Here is a 22587-nt window from a genome sequence, read left to right as displayed (position 1 = left end):
TGCCCTTCCCGCTCCGTCCCTGTGTACTCAGAGGTACATTGAATTTTCCGTACATTTAAGCCATCAGTGGTTCTATTAGAATAACTGGAAACCACGCTGAAGGGAACACTGTGTCCTATTCTGAGGGTTTTGTGCTTAACAAGAAAACGAGAAATGTAGAAAAATAGAACATTTGTTTTCATTTTGTTATTTGTTTCTTCTAGTCAGCTTCTAAGCTCTGGAAATGAAGCAGAGCTGCCTATTTTGATATAGCAAGCAAAGCAAACATCTTTTACAATGTGTTTCACAAACTATAATAAAACAATTCTTAAGAGATAGGAGAATAAAGCAAGGTAAGGCCTTCAGTGGCTTTCTGCTTTCTCCTTAATACTCTCCCTAATACAGGGTTGACCTAGCCTCCTCTTCAGTGTTTCAAACCCATACACTAAGAAGGGTTCATCTTTATTCAATTACTACCAGAGAAAATTACTTCTGATAGTTGGTGATCAATGAAAACCAAAGTGTTCCCATCAATGAGATTTATATTAGATATAAAGCAAAGAAAAGCAAAGATGTAACTCTAGTTACTGTAGAGCTGACTTTTGCACATAAATATACTTACGTGGAATGTAGGAGATCATTACCAGGATCAGGAATGCATAGTAGTCAAAGGAGAAGTTGTATTTGTTAGGTAAGCTGATGGAGTACAGGCCAGCCTGCCGGACAAAGGGCAGAGCTGCGTATATTGTGAGCAACTCTCCCGATACCCCCATTGGGTACAGCACGATGAAAAGCGTGTACCTGCAACAAAACAAAACCTCACTGTGTGGCTCAAAGCCATGTTTAGAAGCACTGTCTTCTCAGAAAGCTATTGTCTCTGCATTTCCTGATCACCTGTTTATATTCAGCCTTTACCAGACAATTTGAAAAGGGCCCATTGTAGGTACATCTTTCTAAATGTTCTAAAGCAAAGTCAATGTGTTTAGCCAGCCTCAAAACTTGTCTTCTTCAGAGCATGCCTCTTGAGACCAACAAAGGGGCATTAAGACATAACGAAGGGCCTTCCTCATGGAGGCACAGAGGAAGGAGGTAGAACAGCTACCCAGGAATTCCTAGGGCATACCAAGCTGCATGTGGACTGAAGAAAACAGCACATTACACACGTACTTTCTGCTGTTTCCCAAATGCCTATACATGCTACTGTGAAAACAGAATCTTGACTAATTTTAACATTAAATTTCTAATAGCCTTTAATTTTACAAATAAACCCACACAATTATACTATTATTGCTGCATGAGAGGCTCGTAGAATTATTCTCACTTTAAAAAGTTTTATCTGGCTGGGCAGTGGTGGTGAATGCCTTTAGTCCCAGCACTCAAGAGGCAGAGACAGGAGGATCGCCATGAGTTTGAGGCCAGCCTGGTCTACAAAGTAAGTTCCAGGATAGGCTCCAAAGCTACAGAGAAACCCTGTCTCAAAAAACAAAACAAAATAAAACAAAACAAAAATCCCAAAAAAGTTTCATCTGTTTTAAAAGAATTCAGAAGAGCTGGAGAGAGGCTCAGTGGTTAAGAGGACTTGCTGCTCTTACAGAGGACCAGGGTTCAATTCCCAGCACCCACATGGTGGCTCATAGCTATCCATAATTACAGTTCCAAGAAATTCAAAACCCTCTGACTTCTGCAGGCATCAGACATACATGTGCTACACATACATTCCTGCAGGCAAAACATTCATACATATTAAACAAAAAGAATTCAGAGGGCAGGTACTACTAGCACAGGACTGGCCTACAAATTATTCTACGGCATCAACATCCTGTGGAAATTACCAGCTTTGATTTAAGAAACCATTGCCTGTTCATGGCTCAAGATTAACCTGGACAAAACTTCCAGGCACAAGAATCTGCTGAGAAAGAAGCCATATTCTCTGTTGCCAACCTAGCTCATTAGGCAGGGTAATGGTAAAGAATTGTTCATAGACCACGGAGGAAAATGAGCCAAAGAACTCTCCAAGAGGGGCTGAAGAGATTAAGAACACTGTCTGCTCTTCTAGAGGACCTGGGTTCCATTCCCAGCACTCACACAGTAGCTCACAACCATCTATAATGAGATCTGGTGCCACGCCAGAACACTGTATGCACAATTAAAAAAAGAATTCTTCAAGAGTAAAGCCAAGGCCCAGCCAACAACCATCCCCACAGACAGAGAGCCGGCACAGTGGCGGTGCAGGTGGGTTGGGAGCTGCTAGTTCCCCTTTTTCCTGAATATAATTATTTCAGAAAATAATAAAAGAGGCTCATATACCTGAAATGTTGGAAACTGAATGCTGTTCCTAATGTAATCACTGAACAACAGCTGTTTCCCTTCCAGGAAATGAGGAGTCTCAACTCCAAAGTGAGTCTGGAGCTTTTTGCTATGTCCTCCTCACCCCATAGTCCTTCAGGCACAAAATCGTAACTGGATAGACAGATCTGCCATCAGTCTTTTGCCAAAACCATAACGGAATTTTCTTATTGTGATTGAGACAAGGATCTCATTCTGTGGCCAAAATTTAGGGCAACTCTCCTGTCTCAGCCTCCCAAGTTCTGGGAATTACAAAGGTGTGAATCACTGTGCTGAATTCTTAATTGAATTCTTAAAATGAAAAGCAAAATAAAACTCATAAGCTGAGAAAACAACATAATGTTTGTTATTAAGTAAAAATGACCTTAAAACTCATAGTTTCTTGAAAAAACAAGACTAAGAGAGGTAGATACAAACCAGAAATCACAACAATGGGACAAGTTCATCAGCTAAGTCGAATAAGGACAAAAACCAGATATTAAATCTCTACTGAATAAGTTAACAGAAAAGAACTGATTTCCATAAAAATAATCTAAGTAAAGCACAGAGACTGCAGAACTGTTTCTAGAGATGAAAGTCAAGACCATTCTGGTGAGACCCCTCCATCTCATTCAGTTCGAGTTTGGGGGAGTTGGAGGCAATACTCAGGTGGTGAGAGGAGAATACAGTGATGGATGCTTTCAAAGTTAGTGTTCGCTTATGCACTTCTTTACCTGGCCCATTTGATGATGTAAGGCAAATGGTTTAATAGACTGAACGTGTAAAAGGAGTAACGAATAATTTCCGTGATTGTCCAGGCAATAACAAACAGAAGCACACTGTCTTCACTCTGCACCTGCAGGGAAAGGAAAAAGATGTAAGAGCAAACAAAGGAGCACGTGGAAAGAGGCATTACAGTCTGCAGTGCCTGCAGAGCTGCCCAGTCACAACCACGCATCTCTGTTCTCAGTGGCTGTAGCACAGCTCAGAAAAGGGCTCGCTGACCAAAACCCAGGTATTACAGCAGTCCTGTAGAGACGCATAGGAGGCTCAGCTTATGGGCCAGCCCACAGGAGCCGCTGGACGGGAACTATCTGAGCTGGATCTCCCAGTGGGGGGGGGGGAAGGGGACAAATACAGCAAGGCTCTCTGCTGCTCTGAGAGGCAAAGGTACAGTGACACTGGCAGGAGTCAAAAGCAGGGAGGCAGGGAGGCCAGGAGGACAAGCTGGTAGGACGCTTAGGATCCGTCACCAAGAATCTGAATGCAATTGGTGTCACAGCTGGGATCTGAGGACATTTCAAGAACGAGAATGTGAGGTTAAAGCTCAGGTGGGCAGGATGAACTCAAGGGAGGAAGAGGTGTAGACCATTTACCAGGCAGGTGTTTATGGTGGGGCACTCATGACTTCTTCCCCGAGCCCAGGTTTACACCCTCTGTGAGGAGAAAAGCTGTCTTGCGGCTCACAGGAGGCAGCTAGAACCAAAAGAGCTTTGACACTGCCTGTTTTTTTTTTTCTCTTATCTACCCACATTTATTAAATCCTGCCTAGAAACAAGTCAATACGGAATAACATAGACCCAGTAAGTAGAACAGGAATTATGAAGACATTCTTTAGATCCTTAGGTGGACAATGATATTCTTTGTTCTTTCTTTCTTTCTTTTTTTTTTTTTGAGACTCAAGAACAATGGCAATGGGTTTTTGATCCTACTGCACGTACTGGCTTTGGGGGAGCCTAGGCAGTTTGGATGCTCACCTTACTAGACCTGGATGAAAGTCGGTGGTCCTTGGACTTCCCACAGGTCAGGGAACCCTGATTGCTCTTTGGGCTGATGAGGGAGGGGGACTTGATTGGGGGAGGGGGACTTGACCGGGGGAGGGGGAGGGAAATGGGAGGCAGTGGCGGGGAGGAGGCAGAAATCTTTAATAAATAAATAAATTAAAAAATAAAAAAATAATGACACTGCCTGTTTTTATGCTGTAAAAATGACAACCTTTTAAACTGCCACTATGTATCTTATAGATGCTGTTCCCATGCAGGGGAACTTACGGCTATAACATGAACTGAAGCACCCTCCCATCCCACTCTAGTTGATCATTTTTTCATGAGCCAAACCCAACAGAGACGCTGTTTCCCACACCCTCCGTGGTCGGTGAGTTGATGTGTTAGAAATCCGACTCAGTAAACTGAGCAGACTACTATGCACTGTTTTCTATCTTATCCCAAAACCTAGCAGCAAAGGTATAGCATCCCAGCCTTCACTTTTGCTTCTTTCCATCTGCAGAGGCAACAGTTTCTAGCACTTACATTCTTTCTCAGAAAGTGTACATGGAGCAATCCACCTACACAATGAAAGAAGCAGTCATTTACATAGCTATTAACTAAATTGCCCTGACAAAGAACTTCATAAATGCATGGTTACTATTCTCTAAAAATAATAAGAATTTTATACTGTCAAGAGCAGGAGTACTTTCTGCTTTCCTGGTGCTTTTTTATTAGCCACAGTAAGGCCAGAGTGCAGCACCTTCAATGCCCATGGTGAAGCTTTGAGTTAAAGCCTACTGATACTGAATCTAAGCTCGTAGGACGTGCTGCTTTTTCATGGATTTTTGTAAGCTTCTTTATCTGACACTGATGTAGGATTTTATTGGTTTTATTTTATTATTATTTTTTTTACAGCTATGGCTAAATCCTGTGTAAAGACCCCCAGTAGGAAGCTCCTCCAGTGTTTTGTACTCTATATCATCTTGAAAGAATATGTGATTTAACTTATCTTTTGTCTTCCCAAAGCACCCAATGCTTTTCCCAGGAACAAGCTCCACAACTATCTGTGGAGCAAAGGAATTCAACCTACTCAGCTCACTAGACCCAGTTCCCTTCTTTGTAATACTTAATATCTGTTACCCACATAGGCAGGTAACAAATGAGCAGATGAATCTCAAGTTTCTCACTTTGACCCAGTCAAGCAGGTGGTCTGAAGGAACAGAGAGCTTTTACACAGTCTCTGTTTACTTACGTCTCTTTTAAAGGCTGGGACTAGGGGAATGGCCATGTTGTACAATTATAACTGCTGATCAATAAGAAATTCATCCTTGGGATCAAGAAGGGATTTGAGCAACTACTGAGATGGCCTAGAGGGCACTTCCAGAGGACCTAGGCTCAACTCCAAGCACCTACATGGTGGCTTTCAACCATTCTTAACTCTAGTTTCAGGGGATTCAATGCCCTCTTCTGGTCTCTGTGGGTACCAGGCACACACAGGGTGCACGGACATACATGTAGGCAAAACACTCATATACATAAAATAAGATTAAAATAAAAAAGAAGAGATTTGGATAAAGTTAAAGGTCAAATCTTTCTGATTTGCAGATAATTATTTAATAACAAGGAACAAGGGCAAAATGTAATGAGTTAAAATCAACAAGATGACTGTAGTAGTTTGAATGCAATTGTCCCCATAAGCTCACAGGGAGTGGTACAATTAGGCTTTGCTGGAGTAGGTATGGCCTTGTTGGAGGACGTGTATCACTGTGGCGGAAGGCTTTGAGGTCTCATATGATCAAGTCAGGCCCCATGTCTCAGTTCACTTCCTGTTGCCTGTACATCAAGATGTAGGACTCTCAGCTTCTTCTCCAGCACAGTCTGCCTACACACCACCATGTCCTGCCATCATAATAGACCTCTAAACCTCTGAACTGTATTCTACCCCAATGCTTCCTTTATAAGAGCTGCCATGGTCATGGTATCTCTTCACAGCAACAGAAACCCTAAGACAACGACCAACAAGACTGGGATTGGTGTCTGTAACTCATGTCACAAAAGTATTAATCATAACAGTCAAAGGGTGGATGGAATTCAAGAGTACATTATGGATAAATACATCAACAACTGCATGTATGTATAAACATACAGAATAGGAAATATTATTAAGCCTTAAGAAAATCTTTACAGGTGCTACAACATGGATAAATGAACCTTGAAGATTATTTCAGTTAAATATGCCCTTCACAAAAGAACCAACACTATGATTCTACTTACATGAGCACATGAGAAGTCAAACTCAGAGGTAAGTAAAGACAGGTTTCTAGGAGCTGGGCAGGAAAATGGGGAAATACTGTTTAACTGGTATGAGTTTCGGTTTGGGAAATTGAAGAAAATTCTGCAGATGGAAGGCAATCAAGGGAATACACTTAAAGCAACTTTACTGTACACCCAAAAATGACCAAAATGGTAAATGTCATACCTATTTCTCCATGATAAAATAACTTACACGAAATATTTCAAAATCTATAGAAAGAAATATAAAGTCTTCCACAATTCAGCAATGAAGTGACTTCAGTACAGACTAAAGAATACCCTGGCTTTTGTATGCAAAATTCAAGAAGTCCTTGTTTTTTACTGCTGAGTAATACTCTAATATGTATATATTCCATACTTTCTTCATCCATTCTTCCGTTGAAGGGCATCTAGGTTGTTTCCAGGTTCTGGCTATTACAAACAATGCTGCCATGAACATACTTGAGCATATACTTTTGTTGTATGATAGGGCCTCTCTTGGGTATATTCCCAAGAGTGGTATTGCTGGATCCAGGGGTAGGTTGATCCCGAATTTCCTGAGAAACCGAAACACTGCTTTCCAGAGTGGTTGCACAAGTTTGCAATCCCACCAGCAATGGGTGAGTGTACCCCTTTCTCCACAACCTCTCCAGCAAAGGCTATCATTGGTGTTTTTTATTTTAGCCATTCTGACAGGTGTAAGGTAGTATCTTAAAGTTGTCTTGATTTGCATTTCCCTGATCGCTAATCATATTTGGTTTCTAGCCATAAATAAAGGACATTGAGCTTATAATTCATGTTCCTAGAGAAGCTAAATAAGAAGGTGAATCCAAAGACAAACACATAGGCATCCTCATGAATATTAACCTTCATCAGGCGATGAAAGGAGACAGAGACAGAGACCCACATGGGAGCACCGGACAGAAATCTCAAGGTCCAAATCAGGAGCAGAAGGAGACGGAGCACGAGCAAGGAACTCAGGACCACGAGGGGTGCACCCACACACTAAGACAATGGGGATGTTCTATTGGGATCTCACCAAGGCCAGCTGGCCTAGGTCTGAAAAAGCATGGGATAAATCCGGACTAGCTGAACATAGCGGACAATGAGGAATACTGAGAATTCAAGAACAATTGCAGTGGGTTTTTGATCCTACTGCACGTACTGGTTTTGTGGGAGCCTAGGCAGTTTGGATGCTCACCTTACGAGACCTGGATAGAGGTGGGCAGTCCTTGGGCTTCCCACAGGTCAGGGAACCCTGATTGCTCTTCGAGCAGATGAGGGAGGGGGACTTGATCGGGGGAGGGGGAGGGAAATGGGAAGCGGTTGCGGGGACGAGGCAGAAATCCTTAATAAATAAATAAATTTAAATAAAAAAAATCACCAAAAACTATTAAAAAAAAAGAATACCCTGGCTTTGGTGGTTTGAAAGAAAATGGCACTATTAAGAGGTATGGCCTTATTGAAGTAGGTGTGGTGTTGTTAGAGAAAGTGTGTCTCAGTCTCCTCCTGCTGCCTTCGGATCCAGATGTAAAACTCCCAGCTACCCCTCAGCACCATGTCTGCCTACTAAGCCTCTGAACTGTGAGTCAGCCCAAATTAAGGTTTTTTTTTTTTTTTTTTTTTTTTTTTTTTTTGTAAGTGTGGTGATGGTCATGGTGTCTCTTCAAGGCAACAAAAATTCCAACTCAGACAAAGCTGATACTAGGGACTAGAGTATTGTTGTGAAAAGCCTCACCACGCTTTTGTTGGGAGGAATGTGGGCTTTGGATTAGAAAAACAGTTGAAGGCTTTAAGTGGGGCTTACTGGCCCATCCTAGTAGGAACGTGGAAGACAGTGGTGCTGACGTGATCTGAACTGTGGAAGACTGGCTGAAGAGGTTTCAGAGAAGAAGATTAATATGTGCTATTAATCTTGTGACATTTTGGTGAAGAATGTGGCTGCTTTCTGTCTTTGTCCAAAAATATCTGCCTGAGGCTAAATTGAAGAATTTTTGCATTAATTGCATTAGCTGAGGAAACATCAAAACAGCCTAGTATTGACTCTTTGTGGTGATTAGTGTTCACTCTTAATGCAGATTTATAGCGAACAAGCTGAGCAAGGAAAACACAAAATGTACAATCTGAGAAGAAAAGGGGCACCAGGAAGTGAAATGGAGCTAAGGTCTGTGCTAAAGGAGATAAACAGATTAGAGAATAATCTAAAGTTATGTAGAGTGGTAATCTCAGGGCAAGATCCCACTGAGTTAAGCTTCCAATTTGTGAAAAGGAATTAAAGAAAGCTTAGAGCCAGGTGTGGTGGTAAGTGCCTAAATCCCAGCACTAGGAAGGCAGAGGCAGGCAGATCCACAATTCACGGACAGCCTGATCCACAACATGAGTTTGAGCACAGCTCAGGCGGTGAAGGAAACCATGCAGAGCAGAAGGCTGGTGGAGATGTAATGGAGTGAGCAGCAGAGATCCGGCCACAGCAGCAGCAGAGCTCGAGCTCCAGAACCACATACCTGTCTCTAGAGTCAAGAATAGAAGAAAGGGCTTATGGAATCTCCTCCCATGACTAAGGAAAGCCATTGGGGGCCAGATGTGTGTCAGGAGTGTCCCTGGATGGTGGCCCAGAGAGGCCACTGTGTGAAGCTGAGAAACCTTGATTGCCTTGGAGACCCTAAAATATTGAAGGTGCAGAGTTGTGGGATACCTGCCATGGAAAGGTGCTAACAGGGAGAGGAACCAGCCCCAGGAAAGAAGTGTGCTGCAATCAACAAAGCTGAAAAGAGCTGGAGATCTGAAGAGCATTTTAACATAAGACATGGAGATGCAGAGTTTGGAGTTTGCCCAATTAGTTTTTGGTCTTGCTTTGTTTGGTCCAATATTTTCTCACGCTTCTCCTGTTCTATCCGTTTAGAATGATAATGTGTAGCCTGTGTCATTTTATGTTGGAAGTATGTGATCTTCTTTTCATTTTGATTTTACAGGGGGTTACAGTTAAGAGACTGCATGAGTCTCAGTAAAGACTTTAGACTTTTACAGGATTTAGACTATTATAGACTAAGGGGATTTTTAAAGTTGGACTTAATGCATTTCTGTATTATGATATGGCTACAAGCCTATAGGGGCCTGGAAACGGAAGATGGTGGTTTGAAAGAATATGACCCTATAGGCTCATAGGAAGTTGTACTATTAGGAGCTGTGGTCTTGTTGGAGGAAGTGTGCCTTGGTCTCTTCCTGCTGCCATCAGATCCAGATGTAAAGCTCTCAGCTCCTTCTCCAGTACCATGTCTGCCTGTGTACTGTCATGCTTCCCATCACGATGACAATGGAATAAGTAAGCCTCTGAACTGTAAACCAGACCCAGTTAAATGTTTTCTTTTGTAAGAGCTATCATGGCCATGGTGTCTCTACACAACAAGAGAAACCCTAACTACGACACTGACTTATGAACCCCAGAAATGGGAGCAAAAGAATATGAGCGATTACAAAACACACACTCAGCATTCAGCCATTAATACTGTAGTCCTGTCCCTAAGACTATGCTCTAAATATATCAGACCCCAGCTAGGGGCCTTGAACTAGCTAGCAGAGTTTATCCTAGAAAAGGAAACAGAGGGCATGTACTTTAAAGCATAAAAGGACATCATTAACATGAGACTAGTAGATAAAAGCAGAAAGCACAGATGCTGGTCTGAAACCAGAAAACTGACATAACAAACCAGATGACTAAGAACACCTGCTACCTCCTTAAGCTGCAGGATTCTGGGCCATGGACTTAAATCCAAACTGAGGCCAGGAGCAAGGAGGAGTCCTACAGAGGATGGTGGGTGAGTTGAATGGGCGCTGACAAGGGGTCCTGTGCAGTGCCTTGGGAAGGAATGGTGTTACCTTCCCCTGGAAAGTCACTGGGCTGGCTAACAGTTAGAACCAGCCCAACAAGAAGGCAGGGGTGGAGGAGGAGGCAGAGGAGAAGAGAATAAAGGATCACTGGTTGCTGGGTGGGTGGGATTGGAGTGTTATATTTTCCTTTGATTAGAGGATGTTGAGCAGACCACGTCCCATCATTCAGTTTTCTCAGTTCTAGTTCAGGTCTGGTTCCAGGGCTGTATGGTATAATGCCTCTTACATTCAATGAAAACTAATTTTTTTGCTTTTGAAAGCAAAAGTTGGGACTATTTCACCAGTCCTATCTAATAGAGGGTAGTGATTCAAAGAGAAATGATAAAAAGTTTTCATAGAAGTTATGATAGTGTAGCTTAGGAAGGCATTTTTGAGAAAAAAAAGGACAAGTATGTCAAAGAGTTCAGCTCAGTTCTCTTTGTTTACTTGTTCTGGAGACAGTGTAGCCCTGGCTGGTCTAGGATTCACTAAATTGCCAGGCTGGTATCAAATCTGTCACTGTCCTCCTGCTTCTGACTCCTAAGTACTGAGGATACAGGAATGAGCCACGACTTGCAATTCAGCTATTTCAAGTTAAGACCTAGAGACATACAGTTTTATTAGCTATTAAGAATAAGAGGAGCTCATTGAATGTAGGGAGGTTGAACTAGGCTTGTATGGAGCCTTCACCCCTGTCTCATTGGGGTGGGAAGGTTCTCTGTGGGCTGTCAAAAGAGAAACCTGGATACCAACCCACACGCCCCTTCAACCTACAATCTGTCTGTCCTGCCTGTAAGATCTGCTGGGGCAATGGTGGTGTAAAACTTGTGGGAGTGGTCAACCAATGTCTGATTTAATTGAAGGCCCACACCAGGAGAGGGAGCCCATGCCCTATACTGTCTGGATGGTCAGGAACTGGAGACTGGATATCCCAGAGACCTAGGATAACCCTAAACTTGACTGGCAAACAAACAATGAAACGATTCCCAATGATATTCTGCTATACTCATAGATGGTTGTTATGTCTAGTGTCACCAGCAGCAGATGGGAGCAGGCGCAGAGAACCACAGCCAGACATTGTGCAGAGAGAAAAGAGTCTAAATTGAAGATCTCTATTAGGTCCCTCACTTCACAGCTCAGGGAACCCTTTGGAAGAGGAGGAGGAAAGATTGTAGGAGTCAGAGGGGATGGAGGACACCAGGAGAACACAACCCACTGAATCAACTAAGCAGGGCTCACATGGGCTCAGAGACTGAAGCAGCAAGCACAGGGCCAACATGGGTCTGCACCAGGCTCTCTACATATATGCTGTGGTTGTTAGCTAGGTGTTTCTGTGGGACTCCTAACAGTGGGAGTAGATATATCTCTGACTTTTTGCCTGCTATTGGAACTCTTTTCCTCCAACTGGGCTGCCCTGTCGAGCCTCCATGAGGACTTTTGCCTTGTCTTATTGTATCTTGTTTAGTCATGTTTGATTGTTTTCTCTTGGAGGCCAGCTCTTTTCTGCAGGGAAGTGGATCTGGGGGAGAGGAGAGGTGGGGAGATCTGGAGGAGCGGAGGGAATCTGGTCAGATTGTATGAGAGAAGAATCTATTTTCTAAAGAAAGACCGAGAGAGGGAGAGGTTTAAAGCTGAGTATGGTAGGATATAATCCCAGGACTCAGAAGGCTGAGGCAGGAGGATCACAAATTTGAGGTCGGCCTAAGATACATAGCGAAATCTTTTTCAGGAAAAAAAAAGGGGGGGGAGAGGGTTGCATTCAAATATTCATAGAACTATCACAGTTTATAAGAGTTAAAACAGTTGAAATATCTAGTAACTGGTGACATAATATAGTCATACAGCAGAATATGATTCAGCAACCTCCAGGAAAAAAACTGTATGTACCACAACATAAACTAGTTAAATGGGTTAAAAAAAACAAAATAAAACATGTGTCATACTGTGTAAAAGAAGCAAAATGTAAGTGGTCATTGTCTAGAAAAGACAAATCTGGAGACAGAAAGTAAATTAGTAGTGGCTAGGGTTTGGGTGTACAGTGAACTATAGAAGAGCAAAAAGCATCATATTATAGTGAAAGAATGTTCTAAGACTAGATTAAGGTATGTTGGTTGCACAACTTGTTAAATATACCAAAAAGTAGTGAATAAGTAAAATATTTTAAAAAAATCGCAATGTTAAAAACTGAAAAAGATTTTTTTAAACAAGATTATAAATAAATAAATAAATAATACTGACTTTTAACAGTGAAAAAGGTCATACAAGGCAAAAGAGTTAAAAGGTGATAATTGTGATTTACTGAGACTCAGAAAGGTCAGAGTGCAGGGCTAGAGTGGGCTTCCCCAGGTATCTTTAATCTTAAACACAGGGTCTGTGTCCTAGGCTGGCTAAAGATGACTCTGAATTTCTTATCCATCTGTCTGTACCTCCTGGGTGCTGGATTACAGGCAGGCACCACAACACTGGATTATACAGAGCTGGGGTTTGAATTGAGAGTTTTGCATGTGCTAGGCAAACAATATGTTAACTGAGACACTTCTCTGTCCCCCAAGTGTCTCATGCTGTGTTCAAAGATGCATGTTCACAGTGAGGGCACACAGAGGGCAGAGGTACCTCACCGGTGCAATGTGCTATGGGCTAGACCCTACTGCACACCATGGGCATGGGTCCTGTCCCTGATCTGAAGCCAGGGAGGAGGTAGTGTGTAGGTGGTTTGTGTGGTTTAGCCACAGGAGTTTACATAGCAATTCAAGCTGGAGAAACAAATGGGTGCAAGAGAGAAACCTTTACACATAAATAGCATCATCTGTCTGACTTTAAAAGGCATGGGGACTATCAGCGCACGGAAAGCTGTCACTTTTGTCACAGTCGAAGAGAAACAGATGGTGCACATAAGAAAGCAGCTATTGCAGAAACCCCATTCTTCTCAGTCCTTTGAAACCTGCTGTTTATCACTCCATTTATTTCAAAGGACTCCTGAGCCCAAGCTTTATGGCAAGCGTTCTTACTACAGCAGGGAGGAAGAGAAATGGTAAGGGTTCAGTAAGATGAGACACGGGACTAGAGGCTGCTCTCAGAAACACTAGGAAGGGGGTCTGTCCTCGGGCTACCCAGGCTTCATAGCCTAGACAATGGAAGTCAATTCTTTTACAGTTCCAGAGATTGGTGGCCATCAGGGTGGCAGGCAGCATGGTTGGCTGTGGTAAGAGCTTTTTCTGACTTGCAAGCTGGCTTCCTGACGCAGCCTCACATGAGGGTGGAAAGGGAGCTTTTTGGTATCCTATAAGGGTACTAATTCTTCATGAACTCAGCTAAATGAAACTGTCTCCAAAGGTTCCTGTCCAAATACCATCAACATTAGGGTCTTCTCATCAACATAGGCATCCGGGCAATGCAGTTGCATGTGTGCAGTAGGAGGGGCATTATCTGGTCCAGAACAATGTTCTAAACCAAGTATTGACAAAATTTTTCTGTAAAAGGCCCTATATAGTAAATAATTTGGGTTGTGCATGACATGAAAACTTTTAAAAATCTTGATTGATTTTTATACCCCTTAAAAATGGAAAAAAAAAAATCTGGCCAGGTATGGTGGCACATGTCTTTAATCCCAGCCCCCAGGAGGCAGAGGTAGATAGATCTCTGTGAGTTCAAGATTGCCTGGTCTACATAGTAAGCTCCAGGCCAGACAAGGCTATGTAGTGAGACTGTCTCAAAAAATAAAAGTAAGTATAAAAAAATTAAAAGCTGCAGGCTTGATTTGACCTAGCCGCCAACCCCTTTACTAGGTCTATTTGCCCTTCCTATGACTCCTCTTCCCACACAAATGGGTCTTTCCCTAGCATTCCTTTTAAAGGTTGAGTCTGAAGGACAGGAGGGCAGTCAATATGATTTTCTCTTTACGGCAGGGATATAGTTTGAAAAAGTGTCATGAGGTCATTCCATTGTGCAAACGGCCCAATACTTTTATTCAAATCCAAGTGATGAACCTAGAACGATCACATTAGAGTACACACTGCATGTGCTATATGTTCATAAAGTGGCAAGGTGGGTGTTTATATCAGAATCACCACATGTGAGTCACTAGGCAATAGAAAGTTCAGTCCCATTTTGTGATCACTTTTGTACTGTCTGAAATGATGCTCCATGATACATGACTGTCTATGGCCAAGGGCATTGTGGGAAAGGAAGTACTGATGCAAGACTATGCATGAGCTTTTCACATTACTGTATCTTAGGATCTCAGTAATCTTTGTGCATGTCAAAATACACATAGCAAATATGAACAGTTCCAGCCATTTATAAATTCATTCATTGGTAGTAAATGTACTCACCACATGATATAACCATTACCCGTTTTTGGCCAGAACTAAGTAGGGGTTGGGGAACAAGGTGGCAGGCCTCACACATGGTAGGCAAGCACTCTACCACTGAGGTCTTCTCTAACCCCCTCCAGACTACTTCATCATCTCAAAAACTCTGTACCTACTAAATTACAACTCCCCATTCTCCCCACGCAGCCTCTAGTAACTGCTACTTCAGTTTTTGCCTCCAAGAATCAGTTTATTATAGGTACTATACAGTTAGACTCATTCAGTACGTGTCCTTGTGTGCCTGGCTTGTTTTATTAAGCAAGATGCTTGCAAGGAACGTTTCCTTCCTTAGGAGTGAATATTTCATTGTGTTTAAATCACAATGTTGGTCAGTTTGCCTGCTGATGACTGTTGTTGGGTTGTTTCTGCCTTTTGGTTATGGTTAACAATGCTACTGTGAACAGTGTACAAGCTTGTTCTGCCCAGTTCTCTGGGGTGCATACTTAGTAACACACACTTGGAATTGCTGGATCAGTTGGAGTGGTAATTCTTTTTTTATTTTTATTTATTTATTTATTTTTTAAGATTTATGGGGCTGGAGAGATGGCTCAGTGGCTAAGAGCTTTACCTGCTCTTCTAAAGGTCCTGAGTTGAATTCCCAGAGACTACATGGTGGCTCACAAACATGAGATCTGGTGCCCTCTTCTAGCATGTAGGAATACATGCAGGCAGAACACTGTATACATAATAAATTGCCATGCTAGAAGAGAGCACCAGCTCTCATTACAGATGTTTGTGAGCCCCCATGTGGTTTCTGGGAGTTCAACTCAGGACCTCTGGAGGAATAGCAGTGCTCTTAACCTCTGAGCCATCTCTCCAGCCCCCTTACTCCCCACCCATGGTAATTCTATGTTTAGCTCTTTCAGGGCCTGGCAAACTGCTTTCCACAGAGATTGGACCATTTTACATTCCTACAACGCATTGGGGTTACAATTTCTCCACTAGTTATTTGTAGGTTTTTTGTTTTGTTTTGTTTAAATAACAGCCACCCAAGAATGTCACATATGACTTGTAATGGTAAAAGTAAAATGTTGCAAGTCCCCGAGTGGTGGCAGTGGGCAGCGGGTCCCAAGACCATGGCAGGCCACCATGGCAGCTAGTCCTGGGCAGGGAGCCATGCAGCAGGTGAGAGACCAAGAGCAGCAAGTCCCATAAGGACCCGCAGCCCTGGTGGGTGAGAGACAAAAGAATAGTGAGTTGACCAAAGGCTAGAGAGTTGGAACTTACTAATGTAGGAAGGTCATTTGTCTATCTGTTGCTTTCATTGGTTAATAAATAAAGAAACTGCTTGGTCTGATAGGTCAGAATTTAGATAGGCGGAGTAGACCAAACAGAATGCTGGGAAGAAGGGAGGTGAGCCAGATGCCATGGAGCCAGCCACCAGGTCAGACTTGCTGAATCTTTCCCAGTAAGCCACCATCTCGTGGTGCTACATAGATTATTAGAAATGGGTTAATCAAGATATGAGAGTTAGCCAAGAAGAGGCTAGATATAATGTGTCAAGCAGTGTTTAAAAGTTTGTGTGTTGTTATTTCGGGTAAAGCTAGCCATGTGAGAGCAGGGTAGGACGAAAATAGGCCTGCTTGCCCTCCTTACTACAACTTACCTCTATTCCTTCAATGTTATTGTGTTTCTACCTCAAACAAAGGTCCCAAGTAGATTTAGAACAGAGGGTTCTGTCCTCTCAAGGTTATTGTCAACAGGTGTGGCTATTTGCCAGAGCTTGTATTTCAGGAATAGAGAAGTAGATATGTTTCTACTTCAAACAGAAGTCTAAGGATCCAACTAATGTTCCAATTCTTTTAAGGAGATAACATTAGATTCCACCCAGGGACTGGTTTGCCTACAGAATGTTTGGTCTAGGGTATGAGCATGACTTGTTTTGTTCTAGCAACAGAATGTTTAACTATGGACTAGTCAGCGACCTTCAACTGGTACGTTCGTTTCCTTGTATCATGTTAATGCAGTTTTTTTGTCTTATTCCTACCTCTTGGGGTCAGGGTGTTTTAAGCAATTGGAAATTAAATGTGGGAGATTTCAGTATTCACCGGAACTTCCTTCCAATACTATTTTATGTTTTTCTGTCTTATTATTTTCACATCTTTGTATTCTTTACTAATATTTCTAAATCCCAATGTCCCTACCCTGACAAGTGATATTTTTGTCGAGGCTGGTCCCCAACACCGGGTGTATTCTCCTGTGCTTGTTGGTGTTTGTTCCACTTCTTTGAAAAAATAAATGCCTATTCAACTTCTTTGCGTATTCTTTTTGGAAGCAATGATTTTTCAGTAGCTATAAAGGCAACAATAAAGCTATTATACTAACTGTGTTTGGGCTCTTATACACTAAACACTTCTGTACATAAACTAACTGCCTTATGAATTCCCATTGGACAGACAAGGAGAGTAAAGCTGAGAAGATCCAAACCTTAACCTTGAACATTTCTGATTTGTGTTTTTGGGCTACACAGGTATGAAATAAATGGCCAGTGTGGTTGGGAATTAAGGTCCTAGGAGTAAATAAGTAAACTAACTGAGCAAATAAACCAATGTGTTAAGAAAAAATAGGCTTCTTTTGGCTGGAGAGATAGCTCAGTAGTCAAGAGCACATGCTGCTCTCACACAGGACAGGAGTTCAGTTCCCAGCACCCATATGGTGCTCTTGTTATAGGGACAGACAGAGAGACAGACAAACAGACACAGACACAGACACACACACACACTATTTGCAACTGTGAAATGAGAGTACTAGAAAGACCAGAGTATTGGAGGAATCAGTCTGACCTCATAACAAATACATAAACTCACATCGCACATACAATTTAGCTATGTACAATGTACAATGGAAGTACATTTAGATGTATATGTGTGAGTGCATGTATTCATAGATACAAGAAAGTATGCTTTAGTTTTCTCTACTCAAAGAACCCATGAGCAATCAATAGCATGTCTGCTGTAAGCTCTTCAACTGCTCAAACTGCAATTCTTTTTAAAACACAATTTTAAATTAAATTTTTTTCATATATATTGCTCATGTTTTCTCCATCCTAGATACTCCTCTCTTACCTACCCAACTCCATCTTTCTCTTTCAAAAAGACAAATAACAAAACTGGTCCTCCCCAGCCCAAAAGAAAAAAAAAAAGAACACAAAAAACATGGTCTGATTTATATTGGTAACTATTTTTGAACACAGAGCCTGCCTTGGAGTGTGGTTGATAGATCCAGTGTAACTTCACTGGCTGATTTTTTCCTATCACTGCAGTTATCAACTGCAAATACCTTCTTGGTTAGGGCTGGCTTTATACACACTCTCGTCCATGCTGGGATTTTCAGACTGTGGTTCTTAATACAATTCTTCACTAGAAGGAACACCAGGCTCCTTAGTAAGTGGCCAATTCTAGGGGGCAGGGGAAGTACAGGGTAAGTCTTGAAATGTTTTCACTGAATAAGATAAAGCATGACTGAATGATGGAGCTAAGATGAAAGGACCTGGAAAAATCACAATTTTGGCATCAAAATAAACAACAGATCATAATTCACTGATTTTTTGTGAAAACTTCTTAGTAAAAATCGATATGCATAAATAAATAAATAGGAAAAAGAAGTTATTCCTTATGGTAGAACAGGAGTGGAAGAAACAGCAGATAGACATTTGGTAGCCATCACAGAAGCAGTGGGCATGGTCAGGAGTTAACATTAACATTCCCACAGATGTTAATAAAAAAGAACAAAAAGCAAAATTAAGGTTGAGAAACCTGGCAAACATTATGAGGAGCTGGTGCTTGGGTCAACACCACTGGCGCAGGAAGACTGCCATACTATCTTGGTGTAGGAGGTCCTTCTGTTGTGTGTTGCTTTCATTGGTTAATAAAGAAACTGCCTTGGCCTAGTTGATAGGGTGGAGTTTAGGTAGGCGGAGAAGACAGAACTGAATGCTGGGAAGAAGGGCAGAGTAAGAGACGCCATGAATCTTCTGCCTGTTAAGGACGCTGGTTAGAATCTTGCCAGTAAGCCACAGTCACATGGTGACAGATTAATAGAAATGGGTTAAATTATGGAAGAATTAGCGAATAAGAAACTAGAGCTAATGGGTCAAGCAGCATTTTAATGAATACAGTTTCTGTATGGTTATTTCGGGTGTAAGCTAGCCGGCGGCAGGGATAAACAAGGGGCCTGGCTCCTTGTAACACTATCTCCTAAGGAGTGCATGGGGCCATTTCTGTGGGTTTCCTGCCAAGAATGCATGGTTTGTATTGTTAGGAGCAAACTTTGGGTGGATCTATGTTAGAGGCCACCAGAAAATATGCTCTTTAAAGCTGTCAATGATGTGAGCATGGGTGAGCACATGTGAAATATTGAGGAGCTTTCCAGACTGGGTTGAAGAGGCCTGACAGGAACATATCCTCCTTTCCCTCTGTGTTTTTCTACTCAGCACAGCACCTAAGGCAGACAGCACATCTCCCTGTATATATACACACATGTGCATGCATACATACATACTTCCAGAAGTACTTATATAGCTATACTGTCTGTATATGCATACATATATATGTATTGCCATTTTAAAAGGACATTGTTTGGCAGTTAGTGAAGTGTACATGGGCCCCATGGAATAGGTAGCCATGTTTTATCAAGCTGACTTCCTTATTTGGAGAGCTACATACAGGTACTTAGTATCTGAATCCCACACCTAAGTATTTAAAGGCAACAGAATGTCATGCACAACTTACTCTCAAGGATCAGAAGACGATACACAATGATGCACATATGTACACGCACTGGAATGGATGGAGTAAAATGTCAATGGAAGAAAGATATATTGGAGCTCACTGGACTGCTGGGGCAGCTTTTCTGCCAAGTTTGAAATTATTCAAAAGTAAACTTCCTTTTTTCTTTGGAAATTTTCATCAGCTATTGTGAAATCATTTTGATAGCATAAAGAGCATATTAATTTCTATGTGAAAAATTAATAACGAACATCAGATTAAACCCAGGGCCTCATGCATTCTAGGCAAGCACTGTATCACTGAGCACATCCCCAGCATAAGTAATCTTTTAAAAATCATCTAGAGGGTCGGGCATGGTAGTGCATTCCTTTAATCCCAGCACTTAGGAAGCAGAGGTAAGAGGATATTTGCGAATTTGAAGCTAGCCTGTGTTGTGGGAATTCATTCCACCAATAGTTTTGTTGTATCGGCCTTAAGGCATGGCTTCTTGTCTGCAGCTGTGATGGCTTAAAATGGGAGAGAGAAGTTGGGCACGCTCTCTCTTGAGTTGTGAAGATTGCAGCGTGTGGCCAGTTCCCAGCTCTCTAGATCCTGTGAGTCTGTTCTCCCCAGCATCCCTAAATAAACTGATTTTATATATATATATATATATATATATATATATATATATATATATATATATATAATATTGATTACACACACACACACACCCCTTTGTGATTCTTCCTAATAGCCTATTCTACATAGTGAGCTCCAGGACATTCAGACTTACATAATGAGAATCTGTCTCCAAAAATTAAAATAAACAAACAAAAAAAGATAAAAATCACCTAGCTGCAAGCTATAGGGTGCCTCAGTGGTTAAAATGCTTGTCACATAAGCAAGAGGACAAAAAGACAAAGAGCAAGTTGGCTCGTGAGGCTAGCCTTATCAGAGAGCTCTGGGTTTGACTGAGAAATGCTTCCTCAGAAGAATATGGTAGACAGAAATTGAGAAAGACATATCAATCTGAGGCCTCCACATGCATGAGCACCTGTATGCACCATCCCCCCACATATTGCAAGCACACACACACATCATAACATAAGAAAAAATGAAAAAACTCTTATAGCTGGGTGTGATGGTTTATAGTGGTATATTATTTGTGTTTTAATAAATAAAGCTTGCCTGAAGATTAGTGCAAAGCAGCCACACTAGGCCATACAGTGGTGGCACACATTTTAATCCCAGCAGCCACACTAGTTATGTGGTGGTAGTGGTGTACACCTTTAATCCCAGCACTAGAGATGAATATAAAATGGGAGGAGACAGGTCTCATTCTCAATCTGAGGATTTGTAGAGGTAGGATCACTCCTCTGTTTGTCTGAGCCTAGGTAGTGGTAAGATCTCTCCAGTGGCTTGGCTGCTTTGCTTTTCTGATCTTCAACTTGAACCCCAATATCTGCCTTTGGGTTTTTATTATTTGTGCTACAGTGGTTCATGCCTGTAACCTCAGCACTTGTAGGGCAAAAGCAGGAAGATTATCTAAGTTTCAGGGCAGTTTGATCTATAGTAAGTTCCAAGCCAGTCAGGGCTACACTATGAGATCTTTTCTCAAAACTGAAAGAAAGGTGCAGTGAGATAGCTCAGTGTGTAAAGGCACTTGTCACCAAGCCCAAAGACCTAAGTCTGACCACACGGTGGAAGGAAAGAACTGACATCCCCGAGTTGTCCTCTAAGCTTTGATTGTACCCACATACACAATAGACAAATGAATAAGGACAAAAACCAAGGAAAACCACCACCACCACCAAAAAAAAAAAAAAAAAAAAAAAAAAAAAGAAGAAGAAGAAGAAGAAGAAGAAGAAGCAACTACGCCGGGGAATCAATTTAGAGATAAATGGAACTACTACCAGGCTTCTACATAAACTTTTTAGTCCTAAAGGCTCAGGATGCGCTGGAAGAGGTGGGTTATGAAACAGTCTTAGGAAAGACATGAACATGTATAAAGAAACTTACCAATCAGGGTCCTGGAGAAAGACTAACAGGTTGGATGCTGGCCCTGTGCTGGGCTGGCATTAGTATTGTCTTAGAGCATAAAAACACAGGGCAGGCTACAAACTTGCTTTGAAGAAGGGTTAGCCTAGTTAGAAGCTAAAATCAAATTCTTAATAAATGCTTTAGATTAGGATAATAATCATGATTATGATAATGATAGTTCCCATTAGCAGGGATAATTATTCCTTAAGTAGGATAAAAGTAATTATGTAGAAATTTTCACCAGCTACTGTGAAACTATTTTAATAAGTAAAAGAACATATTACTTTCTATGTGAAAAGTCAATTATATCTCTGCTAGAAACCTCAGGACATAGAAAAGGCTTCAAAACAGTTACACAGGAAGTCGCCACTACACTGTCTTGAAAGGGTCAGGCTACATAATGGCTAGAACGCAGTGACTATTCACTGAGTTCTTCCAGGAGCCAAGGCTCCCCAAGGGCTGCTCTAAGAACTTTGTATACACTGACTCACAGCAGCCTCTAGATCTCCATGAAGGAAGAAATGAGTGTGCGAGACAGGCTTCCTTAGAAGAGGTGCTAACAGACTGACATTCAGTGGAGGCAGGACTAGTGGCCAGACCACCCCTCTTTTCCTCAGCTTCAATAATGATAATCCCACGGCGCTGTCCGCAGCCCGCTTGACTTGGTCTGATTTGTGCTGGGCTGGACACCCTTCTGAGGGCGGCAGCTGCATTTCTGTTTCTCCCGCATCCCAGCACTAGCCCCAAGGACACTGAGGCCCTTGTACTGGGGACCTAGCCAGTCACAAGGGCTGAGCGACTGCGACAGGAAAACGTGACATGGGCAATCTTGGTTCTTTCTTTAGTTTGAATAAAAAAAATAACTTTTTTAGTCACTTATTTAAAGGAATTTTATCCTTGGTAAAACACAGAGATATAGATATAGTGGTTTAAAAAAGACATTTCGACTAATTCTTCATCTTTTAACAGGTCAATTTCATATATTAAAGCACTCTTCATGATTAAATCCATGACAGGATACATAACAAACCAGAAAATATCTTTTGTTTGTTTTTTGAGATAGGGTCTCTCTACATAGTCCTGGCTGTCTTGGAACTTGCTGTGTAGACCAGGCTGGCCTCAAACTCATAGAATCAGCATGCCCCTGCCTCCCGAGTGCTGGGATTAAAGGCGTGTGCCACCATGTCTGGCTAAAATACTATTATTTTTAATGGAAAACATGAACTATATGATTAAAAAAAT

General features: G+C 41.8%; 1 protein-coding gene across 1 annotated transcript in view; it reads right to left on the bottom strand.

Moving 5' to 3' along the window:
- The window catches only part of Hacd2 (3-hydroxyacyl-CoA dehydratase 2), a 94798-nt gene that overhangs the window by 7052 nt on the left and 65159 nt on the right, over nt 1–22587 (bottom strand). The window contains exons 5-6 of the mRNA XM_041673143.1: nt 3039–3160; nt 602–780 (exon numbers count right to left, since the gene is read on the bottom strand). Coding sequence (XP_041529077.1) covers nt 602–780; nt 3039–3160 — 301 coding nt within the window. The remainder of the gene's footprint in view (nt 1–601; nt 781–3038; nt 3161–22587) is intronic.

This window comes from Microtus oregoni, unplaced genomic scaffold (assembly GCF_018167655.1).
Source record: "Microtus oregoni isolate MIOR12 unplaced genomic scaffold, Mior012 000023F_ref0000262, whole genome shotgun sequence".
Taxonomy (NCBI): Eukaryota; Metazoa; Chordata; class Mammalia; order Rodentia; family Cricetidae; genus Microtus; species Microtus oregoni.
This window is presented reverse-complemented; position numbering and strand designations above follow the sequence as displayed.